This window comes from Salmo salar, chromosome 14 (genome assembly GCF_965601325.2).
Source record: "Salmo salar chromosome 14, fSalSal1, whole genome shotgun sequence".
Taxonomy (NCBI): Eukaryota; Metazoa; Chordata; class Actinopteri; order Salmoniformes; family Salmonidae; genus Salmo; species Salmo salar.
The window spans coordinates 72,092,961-72,105,765 of NC_138304.1; the positions used below are offsets into that span (position 1 = coordinate 72,092,961).

At 42.6% G+C, this 12,805-nt stretch overlaps 1 protein-coding gene across 1 annotated transcript in view; it reads right to left on the reverse strand.

The window, feature by feature from the left end:
- Positions 1-3,156: 3,156 nt before the first annotated feature.
- LOC106569952 (retinoic acid receptor RXR-beta-A-like) overlaps positions 3,157-12,805 on the reverse strand; it is a 34,680-nt gene continuing 25,031 nt past the window's right edge. The window contains exons 9-13 of the mRNA XM_014141731.3: positions 12,420-12,552; positions 10,736-10,777; positions 10,036-10,127; positions 9,798-9,903; positions 3,157-9,698 (exon numbers count right to left, since the gene is read on the reverse strand). Coding sequence (XP_013997206.2) covers positions 9,551-9,698; positions 9,798-9,903; positions 10,036-10,127; positions 10,736-10,777; positions 12,420-12,552 — 521 coding nt within the window. The 3' untranslated portion in view covers positions 3,157-9,550. The remainder of the gene's footprint in view (positions 9,699-9,797; positions 9,904-10,035; positions 10,128-10,735; positions 10,778-12,419; positions 12,553-12,805) is intronic.

Genomic DNA, 12,805 nt, shown 5'->3' on the forward strand with positions numbered 1-12,805 from the left:
ACATAGGGAAATGGACAAGGAGGAGAAGAGGGAGAGGGGAGGGAGGAGAGGAACAGGATTGGGGAGGGACTGGGAGTTGGAAAGGAAAAGTGTTAAAAATAACCTGCGAGAGGTGAAGAAGCCATTTGCAAGAGAGGCCTCCACAGTGTGTGCAGCTGAGAGCAAGGGATTGTGAAAAACCAGCCACTGCAGATTCTGAAGAATGATTCACTGGCCTTAACAGTGTTGTATATATTCCCTTAATTCAAGAATTTCAGCCGATGCATTCAAAACGTTACTAAATATGACTCAAAGATACAGTTGAAGTCGGAAGTTTACATACACCTTAGCCAAATACATTTAAACTCAGTTTTTCACAATTCCTGACATTTAATCCTTGTAAAAATTCCGTTTTAGGTCAGTTAGGATCACCACTTTATTTTAAGAATGTGAAATGTCAGAATAATAGTAGAGAGAATGATTTATTTCAGCTTTTATTTCTTTCGTCACATTCCCAGTGGGACAGAAGTTTACATACACTCAATTAGTATTTGGTAGCATTGCCTTTAAATGGTTTAACTTGGGTCAAATGTTTCGGGTAGCTGATGTAACTGAGTCAGGTTTGTAGGTCTCTTTGCTCACACACACATTTTCAGTTCTGCCCACAAATTTTCTATAGGATTGAGGTCAGGGCTTTGTGATGGCCACTTCAATACCTTGACTTTGTTGTCTTTAAACCATTTTGCCACAACTTTGGAGGTATGCTTGGGGTCATTGTCCATTTGGAAGACCCATTTGCGACCAAGCTTTAACTTCCTGACTGATGTCTTGAGATGTCGCTTCAATATATCCACATAATTTTCCCACCTCATGATGCCATATATTTTGTGAAGTACACCAGTCCCTCCTGCAGCAAAGGATCCCCACAACATGATGCTGCCATCCCCGTGCTTCACGGTTGGGATGGTGTTCTTCGGCTTGCAAGCCTCCCCCCTTTTCCTCCAAACATAATGATGGTCATTACGGCCAAACAGTTCTATTTTTGTTTCATCAGACCAGAGGACATTTTTCTAGAAAGTACGATCTTTGTCCCCATGTGCAGTTGCAAACCGTAGTCGGGAATTTCTATGGTGGTTTTGGAGCGGTGGCTCCCTCCTTGCTGAGTGGCCTTTCAGGTTATGTCGATATAGGACTCGTTTCACTGTGGATATAGATACTTTCTACCTGTTTCCTCCAGCATATTCACAAGGTCCTTTGCTGTTGTTCTGGGATTGATTTGGACCTTTTGCACCAAAGTACGTTCATCTCTAGGAGACAGAACGCGTCTCCTTCCTGAGTGGTATGATGCTGTGTGGTCCCATGGTGTTTATACTTGCGTACTATTGTTTGTACAGATGAACGTGGTACCTTCAGGCGTTTGGAAATTACTCCCAAGGATGAACCAGACTTGTGGAGGTCTACAATTTCTTTTCTGAGGTCTTGGCTGATTTCTTTAGATTTTCCCAAAGTGGCACTGAGTTTGAAGGTAGGCCTTGAAATACATCCACATGTACACCTCCAATTGACTTAAATTATGTCAATTAGCCTATCAGAAGCTTCTAAAGCCATGACATCTTTTTCTGGAATTGTCCAAGCTGTTTAAAGGCACAGTCAACTTAGTGTATGTAAACTTCTGACCCACTGGAATTGTGATACAGTGAATTATAAGTGAAATAATCTGTCTGTAAACAATTGTTAGAAAAATTACTTGTCATGCACAAAGTAGATGTCCTAACTGACTTGCCAAAACTATAGTTTGTAAACAAGAAATTTGTGGAGTGGTTGAAAAAAGAGTTTTAATGACTCCAACCTAAGTGTATGTAAACTTCTGACTTCAATTGTACATGGGGGTCCACACATAGGCCTAGAATACAATTGAACCACTGCTTGACATCAAGTTCATCATGTCTCTGTGTTAAGAGGTTATTTATTGTACGTGCTCCCTCTGCCGGACACAATTGGAACAACAGACGCAGCTTCCTGAGTAGGCCTACTACTAAATGAGGACAGGCTCCACTTCAGTCAAATTCCACCGAATCACAATAAAGTTGGAAATTTGTATTGCGTGTGTAACGTAACGTTTGACTCGGTATGGTGCCGAAATAACGCGAGTACATAGCAAAAAGCCTTTTCAATTTCAGTCATAGCTGCTGCGTGACAGTAATTGACTAAGACGTTTAGACTAGCATACCGCCATTTGCCATTAGGCTACTTTACGCTGACCAAACCTGCAAAACGTGACTTTGAACAAGACATGTTTGAAACTATTTCAAAATAATGGGGAATTCAATTGTAACACGGTAGATAAATCTGAGGGACTGTAGCCTCAATAAATGGGGACCATTACTGAAAATGTGTTATAGAAAGTTGTATAGTCCGAGGCCTTGTTTTCAATGATATTATATAGTCTGCTATTTAGGCGGCCTGTGATTTATGTTCGGCATTTTACCGACTCGAAATGTATTGTTAATGGGCCCAAATAAATGAATTGTGCATATCGTTCTAGAAGTGTTTTGTAAATTTGAGGGGAAAGGCAAACAATTGTTGACCGAGAAGAAATTTAAACCAATGAGTGAAAATTGAGGGAGGAGACAGGGGCGGGTGGAGAGAACAAAAAATAAACCTGTACAGAGAAGCGGTCATAGCCAAACAGCGACGAGCAGACAGACACTCCGCGGCTGGGCAGTTGGTTCCAGGCCGGGGTAGAAAGGACACCATATAGTTGAATGAATGGGCGGACATAGGTCGGCGCTCCCTCTGCTGGGTTCATCACTAAACTACAGCGCCACTGGTCACTCGAGGCCCGGGGGTCCTGCTGGACTGAGGACCATACCATCCGATTTATTGGGATGGGGGACTACAAAGGCCAATCGGGACATTACATTTATTGGACAACAAGTTGTTTTATGTATGAAGGTTGGGGATGCTTACACTTACACACAAATGCTTACACTGATTTATATCAACTCAGAAGATCAGAATGTATAATTTATCTAAATACAAAAAAAATGTGGTCCAATAGTACATGGTTGTCAAGCTTCCAATAAGTCAAATGTTCCACATTGCTCTTTGAATGCTTCTTTTGAAACATGCACTGAAAAGCATGGAGTAAGACTAAATCCACCAAGACAGGAATGGTACAGTATTAAAACCTTTACTTGGAAATGATACAACAAACAGAAACAGATTCCGAATGACAATTTTTTGTTGTTACTTTCCTTCCCCAAAACACACAAAATAGTCTATAATTTGCACATGTATGCTGTAGTCAGAGATAAAAACTAGACAAAGAATTAACATGAGAAAAAGGAAACCCACGTGATTAAGTTTTTGCATTTGTTTAATACTCCTGAATACAGAAAGATGAACAGCGCGGTCATGGGAAAGAGTCAAACACAGACAAAGAAGCAGTGTATTGTGGTGGGAGTCAATGACAGGACATCTCTAGATCTAATTGAAAAGAAAACAGCTTTTCTTGATCAACAAATCATTATCTGATCAAGTCAAAGTGTCCCACCCTATGCCCCACCCTAAGCACTTCTCCAACTTTGAAAGCATTCTTTCAACTGGAGAGCACGACCTCCCTCCTATAAAGAGTGGCGTCTACCATGTTGAGTTGGCCCTCCCCTCAAGTTCATTCCATGTAATGGGACACTATCCAGAGGCGTGATTTCAGCGCGCACCTTTGGAGTCCATGCATTGGCTCCTTTTTTTCTCAGCCGAAGCCAAGGTTTGCTGCAGTGTCCCAACGCATATTTTTCTACGTAAACACTCCTGTTTGCGCTGGACACGGAAGATCGAACCGTGATCCAAATAGCCAAATGATCTGTGCACGTTCCTAGCTTGTAAATCTGCCCTCTTGGCAATCAAAGCAAGATCGACCCTTAAAAAAAAGCACCAATGTACAGCATTAGCACCATAGGGGCCACTGGCCCTCCCCCCTTGCTGTGACACCCTTCTTATAAGGGGCCTTTAGTGACAAACGCACACCCCTCAGCATGGCACAGCATCAACGCTGGCCTTCGAACCTGTTTGGCAGTGTTGCATCATCACATGGGTGGCGCAAACCAGCCAACCGCATGGGGTGTTTAGATCATTGCAGAGGGCCTTTGCTCCAGGGTGCCTATGTAAATAAGTATTGCGCCCCGCTACATACCAATACATGGCAGCTTCAAAGGCCCAGTTTTAATAAAGAAGCGTTTTTTTTTTAAAGCAAGTGATTTCAAAAGTAAGTTGGAGATACTGAACGTAATCAAAGGTCCAGGCGTCTGCCTTGAGTGCACGCGGTCACGAAGGACACGCGTCTTTGGGCCGCACGCCGGCGGTCTGTCTCCAAGAGCGACAACCGCCGCCGCACTGCCATCAAGTAATACCAAATGGCCATTGCACTCCGTTGGCAAGGGAAGAGGAAGGGCCGGGCAACGTGTATGCCAATTTACACCCCTTCGCTTGCGCCTTGCTATTCTGTGCATCTCGTTTTTTGTTGTTGAAAACCTCTCTCCATGCTGCAGCAGACCCGAGCTTGCTGGTATAACCAGAACAAGGCTTCATTGTACGCAGTCAACATCGTGACATATCAACATTGCGACATATCAACACAGTGACATAACACAATACCTTTAAAAAAAATTATAAAAATTACTTGGACCATCTTCTGATAAACTGTCTGCTTGAACAACTTGAAAATGCTTAGCTTATAAAACCTGTATAATTTGCATAGAGCTGTTATACGTATACTGTACTGTACTAAATAATCTCTGCTCATAGGAAAACTGCATTTTATAGGATAAGACACATTTTATAGGATAGCAAGGGATTCACTTTAAATGCACTGTTTTAACACTAGAAGAGGCAAGTGAGCCATTTTGACTTAATATGAATTTTAAATTGAAATATCTCAGCCATTTTTAAAGTCTGTCCTTGACTTTTCCTAAATAAGTCTGTTTAACACACGTATTTTATCATTTCGATATCACAAACAGAATGTGTGTTATAAGCTGTTTTAAAAGGACGTGTCTTTTTTAGAGTGCAAAAAAGGGACTTTTTCAAATCCTCCTACAGAGTCACATGCAGGTAAGACGTTTTGATTTCGATATAGTATCCAGAATTAGCTCCATTTCAAAACATCACTTCTCCCAATAATATCCACTGTTCCATGCGCTCCACACTTGAAGATTAGGCGACAGACAGCCTGCAGTAACATAAACAAATGAAAATTCTATTTTGTTCTTTGAAATTATAATTTTTTCGTATTCTAATGTTACCCAAGACATCCATAAACACAACCAAAATATTATTTATCCGATAGCGTATATGAAATGTACTTGCTAGACCTAGAATGTTGGAGTCAAAATGACTCGTTTGGTCCCTCGAGGCCAGGATTTTCTAGTGTTAAAGAAATGGGAGATGCAAGGCGTTCACATTCAACCGAGGAAGCTCCAAAAAAAACATGAGGGAATTGCAGAAAGGGCTGTTGCCAGCATCGTGAAGGTGTGACAAGATCATGGTCCACACTGGGGATGCACATATAAGATAGTCTACCCTGAGGTTCCACTCTGAAACCGTGGTGCGACAACAAGCAACCGCACCTCTTCTCTGTACATCCACAATCTGGACACTGAGGAACAGAGCATTTTCACATGTATAGACATACATAAACCAACAGGTATGTAAATAGTCTACAGTGCTCCTATTGCCTGTTCACAGGCTTGGAGTAGGACACACAAGTATAATCCTCCATATCCATATATTACATGGGGGAGGTGTTCCTCTCGCCAGAAAGGGCTGACTGCAAGTAAATCTAGGGGATCGGCTGAAAAGAGTACAGCTGAATGGGAATCCGATTTTAAGTAGACCTTGGTTTCAAGACGGAAAAAGGTGGAGGGTGTGTGTGCGTGTACTTGCACACTCTTAGCCTTGTGTTTGTGTGTGTACTGTGTCTGCGTTGGTGTAAACCAGGGGAGGCTGGTGGGAGGTGCTATAGGAGGACAGGCTCATTGCAATGGCTGGAATGGAATTCATGGAATGGTACCAAATATGCTTGACTCCGTTCCATTGATTCCGTTCCAGCCATTACAATGAGCCCATCCTCCTATAGCTCCTCCCACCAGCCTCCTCTGGTGTAAACAAGCATGTCTATAATTGTAAGACCATATGAGTCGTGTAGCACCTAGTTTAGGACAGCTGATCTACTGTCCAGTAAGAAGATACAGCAACCTCTATTCATCATAATTTCTGAATGGTAAATAATACCAATTTCTAAATATACTCCAGAAATCACCCATCTAAATCTTTTTATGGCCACAATATGGAAAGGGATACAGTGCCTTACAAAAGTATTCATGCCCCTTGGCGTTTTTCCTATTTTGTTGCATTACAACCTGTAATTTAAATGGATTTTATTTGGATTTCATGTAATGGACATACACAAAATAGTCCAAATTGGTGAAGTGAAATGAAAAAAAAAATACTTATTTCAAAAAATTCAAAACGGAAAAGTGGTGGGTGCATATGTATTCACCCCCTTTGCTATGAAGTCCCTAAATAAGATCTGGTGCAACCAATTACTTTCAGAAGTCACATAATTAGTTAAATAAAGTCCATCTGTGTGCAATCTAAGTGTCACATGATCTGTCACATGATCTCAATATATATATACACCTGTTCTGAAAGGCCCCAGAGTCTGCAACACCACTAAGCAAGGGGCACCACCAAGCAAGCGGTACCATGAAGACCAAGGAGCTCTCCAAACAGGTCAGCGACAACGTTGTGGAGAAGTACAGATCAGGGTTGGGTTATAAAAAAATATCTGAAACTTTGAACATTCCACTGAGCACCATTAAATCCATTACATGTTTGGTGTTCGCCAAAAGGCAGGTGGGAAACTCCTCAAACATATGGAAGAAGGTTCTCTGGTCAGATGAGACTAAAATTGAGCTTTTTGGCCATCAAGGAAAATGCTACGTCAGGCGCAAACCAAACACCTCTCATCACCCCGAGAACACCATCCCCACAGTGATGCATGGTGGTGGCAGCATCATGCTGTGGGGATGTTTTTCATTGGCAGGGACTGGGAAACTGGTCAGAATTTAAGGAATGATGGATGGTGCTAAATACAGGGAAATTCTTGAGGGAAACCTGTTTCAGTCTTTCAGAGATTTGAGACTGGGATAGAGGTTCACCTTTCAGCAGGGCAATGACCCTAAGCATACTGCTAAAGCAACACTTGAGTGGTTTAAGGGGGAACATTTATATGTCTTGGGATGGCCTAGTCAAAGCCCAGACCTCAGTCCAATTGAGAATCTGTGGTATGACTTAAAGATTGCTGTACACCAGCGGAACCCATCCAACTTGAAGGAGCTGGAGCAGTTTTGCCTTGAAGAATGGGCAAAAATCCCAGGGGCTAGATGTGCCAAGCTTAGAGACATACCCCAAGAGACTTGCAGCTGTAATTGCTGCAAAAGGTGGCTTTACAAAGTATTGACTTTGGGGGGGTGAATAGTTATGCACGCTCAAGCTTTCTGTATTTTTGTCTTATTTCTTGTTTGTTTCACTAGAAAAAATATTTTGCATATTCAAAGTGGTAGGCATGTTGTGTAAATAAAATGATGCAAACCCCCCAAAAATCAATTTTAATTCCAGGTTGTAAGGCAACAAAATAGGAAAAATGCCAAGGGGGGTGAATACTTTTGCAAGCCACTGTATATGGTCTCATTCTTTATGCATCCACCGATATTGCTTACGTTGTGTGTAATGATGCTCTTTTTATATTTCTGTTAATAGTTTGTATCTTATGTGTTGACATCCATTTCTGTTATGGGGAGCTGAATCAGCCCCCGGTGCATAGCTTTGTGTAAGCAGACCACACATTACATCCGCTGAAGCCTGCCGATCAGCTCCACGCTAAACAGGAAGTATCGTCTGAGGCTGGTCAGCCTAAGGGGGCGGGGTCTATCGCCCTGCCCGTGACACTGCCGACAGTGACCCGAAAGAATAGCATCACAACTACTAGTACAACTACTAGTACGACTACTAGTACGACTACTAGTACGACTACTAGTACAACTACTAGCAACCTACTAGTCAGTGACAATTAGGTGGGTTTTTCAAGCTTAAAATCCAGTCTATTGGTAAAACCCTTAAAGATTTTTTACAGATCAAGTTGAATGTGTAAAATAGCTGTTCATACTGTAGCTTGTGCTATCGGTGCATACTTTTTGTTGTGTGTGGGTATTAATATGCTCGCTAACGCCTGTGTCTTCCCTACTGTATGCATAGATTGGGATTACCCAATCGTACTCTAGTGAAGTAGTAGATGTGTCATGTTATTTACAGATTGTAAAAAGTTAACGGAAAGAGGCTGCAAGCACTGAATGAAACAAGCGGAGGATTCAGAAGGGGGGTTTGTAGGGGTATTGTAGGCCGATAGAACAAGATATCCAATGATATCCTGGCTTTTTTTAGAACGGACGGCCATTTCACAGAACAAAGCACCCAATTAACATATTGGTTCTTATGAAGACATATGATGAAAGATGGGGAGAGGTTCGTTCGATGACGTGTGTGTTGTGGTCGCCCCCAGTTTCTTAAAGATGGGCAGAAGGGTTTCTGCTAAATGTTTACTTACACAGTAACGTTTCACAGAGTGCAAAAATGACCATTAGCAAGGATAGGGTATGAAACAAAAGAAAGATCTACAACAGCACCAATGAACGCAGTGCTCTTGAACAAGGTTGCACTTTCTGTGCCCAATGGCCCTTGTTTGGACTTGAAGACCAAACGCCACAATGAAACAAAAGAAAACATCCTATAAGTCACTTTCTTTCTTTGAAAGCCTGGTGTGAGCTTTAAGAAGGGCCAATCAAAGTGCCCCCTCCTTGGATTTCAATGCCTTAAAAAAGGTCTCATTTTATGAGTACAGTACTTCAAAACAAATTCAGCGCATTTCAGCGTGAATAAAGCATAGTATTCAAATCACATTCAGATTGGTGAACTGAGAGGGGCGCGTCTGCCTCCGTTGGTTGTGTCCCGACCAATAGAAGCTGGAAAAGTTGGGAGACTTGATTGAAATATTACGCACCTGATTATGGCAGGTTTGGGGTAAACCCAAGAGTAAAACCAAAGACAGAGTAAGCCACTCGTCATATCTATGCGTACAGCAATGTATCTGAATAACCTACGAATCCCACAAGAAGCAGAGAGGTCTACCGGATATCGCAGAAGCATTTACACTCAAAGCTGAAGGCTACAAACTGAAGGCTAACTCATGATAAAACTTGTATATGTGGTTAAAAATGAGATATATCCATGTGTCTTAACCCCTACTGTGAAAAAGTATGTGTTTCTGGAAGAAGTGTTTGTTTTTGACAGCATATGGTCTTTTGGAGCTGTATCAGCTTGGGGGGATGTAATGAGTGAAGAAGGGGTGGTGGGGTTTGTGTGAGCGGGACGTCAAAACCAGCAGACATGGTGAAGTCCCAGTACCAGGGTGCCAGAACTAGAACCCCTGATGGACCAGAGCAGAACCTGGTTCCTAGGTCAGCTGGTGGGGCGCCTCCAGCATCTCCATGAGGAACGTGTCGATAGGGGTGTCGCCAATCAGCTTGAAGAAGAACAGGTGCTCCAGGCACTTCAGGCCAATGGAGCGTAGAGCTGGCAGCCGGAGGAGGAGCTTAGCGAACCTGGGGCGACGGGGGAGAACGAGTGAGGTCAATCATGGCGGTAACGTGGGAGTATTGTGTGGATAAGTGCTATAGTATGTCTGTGTGTTTCTCTTGTACCTGCCCTGCTGGTCGGGGTATCTATGTTTACAATAGGACTCCAGCGATGCGTACACCTTCTCCCTCAGCAATTCCACTTCACTGGAGCTGGAAAGGCCCTTGGCATCTGAACGCAGGAACAAACACCGGCATTATAGCACTGAGATGAATTAACGTGTGACTCTTCCTGACATCATGCTATATTTGGGATGAAATGGCTTATCTTGTCTCAAATCATTATTTGAGCGGATATCATTACCTGGGTTGAAGAGGATGATGGCTCGGAGGCACCCGAGCTCGGTCTTGTCCATCTGCATGTCTCTCATCTTACTGACCAGCTCAGTGAGAACTCTACAACCGGGGTCGAGGAGAAGGAGGTGTGACAGAGGGACGAGAGAGTGGGAGGAGATGGGTTAGCATCTTCTCTAGGGTTCACCACAGTTCCACTCAACGATGCAGCAGTTAAATAGAGAAATTAACAAGGGCAGGGGGGCTGGGATACAAGTCTAACATCCTCTTTACACTTTGTATTTACACTTTACACACAATCTACACATAACCTTATAAATTATAGAAATTGCAACAAAGCAATAGCCCAAACCACCACGTATTTATAGACTACGGCACATCGCAATAATGTTGGGTAATGTAATAATTCAATAAGGACAGAAAGAACACAAAGGGAGGAAAGTAAGCAGCCTGTGTTTTGTCGACACTGCGCCAGCGACCAGTCGAGCCTAATGTCCGACAGAAAAGAGGAGAAACAGAACACAACACTCACTGAAACACGTGCAGACAAGATACACACGACCCGCTTTTATACCTGGGCATATTACAGCACTTTCTTTGCCAGATTTGTTCATTCTCAACAACTGGGCCAAGATTGTTTTTGGGGGGGTGGCGTTATTTGTTTTGTTCGTTGTTGATAGGGGAAGGTGGGTGTGTAGTGATGTCATTACCTGTCAAATATGGCCCCAACCTCTGCATTGTGCGCACTCTCCCTGTGTATGCAATTACAATGTGTTATTACAATGTTATTACACAGTTACATTGTTATTACATTGTCCCCCCGCGTTGGTTTGGGCCCAGAGGAACAGGTAAGTTAGACTCTGCAGTGCATTTTGGTGCCCAGTTCCACTTCTGGGAGTAACAGGCTACAGGCTATTGTTGATGGAGACTTGACCTGATGAAAAGGTTTTTAGATAGCACTAAAACTACAGGAAGTAAAGCACCAAAACTACAGGAAGTAAAGCTTGAGGAATGACAAAAATACAAAGATATGACAATGTAACACAGCAACAAATAGATCAGAGACGTTTGGGCAGAAACACGATCAAGAGGAGAAAAAGTAAAAAGTTCTATGCAGTATTAACCAAGACCTCTGCTTAACTGAACTACTGTAGTGTTTTAGGCATACTTCATTGATAATTCGATAATTATCATATACAACTTCCTGGGTAAGTACGCATAATGAAAAAAATTCTAAATGTAACTGGTTTATCCAAATCAGCACAAAAAGGGTTATGTGTATTATGCATGAGCCAATGACAGTGGAGCAGGAGAATAGGAAAATAGAGGAGCGTGATAAATAGGCATCAAAGGAACAATGCAGTAATATGATCAGGGCAGTTTAATCATGTTCATTCAACCCATTTGGCATAAATCATAAAAGAATGCAAAGAAAATAATATTGTATGAATCAAACAAAAAAAAGAGAAGTGAGGATAAAAACATGAGAATTGAGAAATGTCAAAAAATAAATCAAAAAACCATTCACTGGACCACAAGGATGTCTAGATTGCGATGAATCTGAAACAAAAGCCTGCAACCGGTTAATCCAAGATATGCTTAAATTCCTGTGGGAATTGGGAGTCTTGCAGCTTATGAACTATTCATAAAAATGTAGTTACTGTGTAATAAACAATGAATTCACACCATGTGATGTGGCGACCCTACTGAGTTGGGGTGGGCACGCCTGTTCTTTGAGAGCTGCGATGAGCGCAGGATTTTACTCAAGACAGGTGCCATGCTACTGAATAAAATACTGACATCTGCCAATGTAAAACAGAATAGATGAATGTGTGGCTGTGATTGGGGTGGGGTGGAGGGGGTTATCCTAGTGAAATCAAGGGCGACGTCTACATGAAGCATTAGTCGCCAGCGTCCTGGCACGCTGTGTCATTCTAGAGGCAGACTAAGCAGTAAAGGCTCAGCAAGTCAGAGCCAGACACGCAGCCAGCAGAACCCTGGGAAAAAAAGTGCAAAGTTCTCCATTCTCCCTTCAGTCAGGAAAATGATTCAGCTCATTTCAACAAATCATCTGGACTCCAAAGAGAAACGGACATTTAATGAACAGTAAACTGCAACAGGCATAATTGGCCACCATTTCAATGCTTCAACGGATGACTATGACAGAAAGTGTATATATGACGGCGTGTATGATCAAATAAAACAAACGGCCATTACAAAAACACTAGACATTTATTGTTTAAACCAATGAAGAACGCTTTAATCATTCAGAGGCACTTTTTTTCAATCTTTCTCCCTGAAGTTTATGACCTTCTCTTTGAAAATTAACATGCAAAAGGTTGCTTCTATGTGCTTCACTGAGGTCCAACGCACGTGTGTGTGTGTGCCTGTTACCTGTCGAAGATGACTCCCACGCCAGCGCTGTGGGCGCTGTTCCTGTGCACATGCAGGCCGGTGGCCAGTAGGATGCCATCTTTCACGCTGATGGAGCGGTGAGAGAAGGAGGCAATCAGCAGCTCGTTCCAACCTGGAGAGAAGAGACAGACCGGGTTATCCATGTATTTGTATTTATTAAGGATCCCCATAAGCTGCTGCCTTGGCAGCAGCTACTCTTCCTGGGGTCCAGCAACATCAAGGCAGTTATAAACAATTCAAAATATTACATGACATTGCACTTCATAACACTTTTCCTAAGTCCCTCTTTGTGGCACCTGACCCCACGACTGGACAGTAAGTCCATGTGCGACAAAACCAGGGCCCGTAGGACCTGCAGAGTTGGG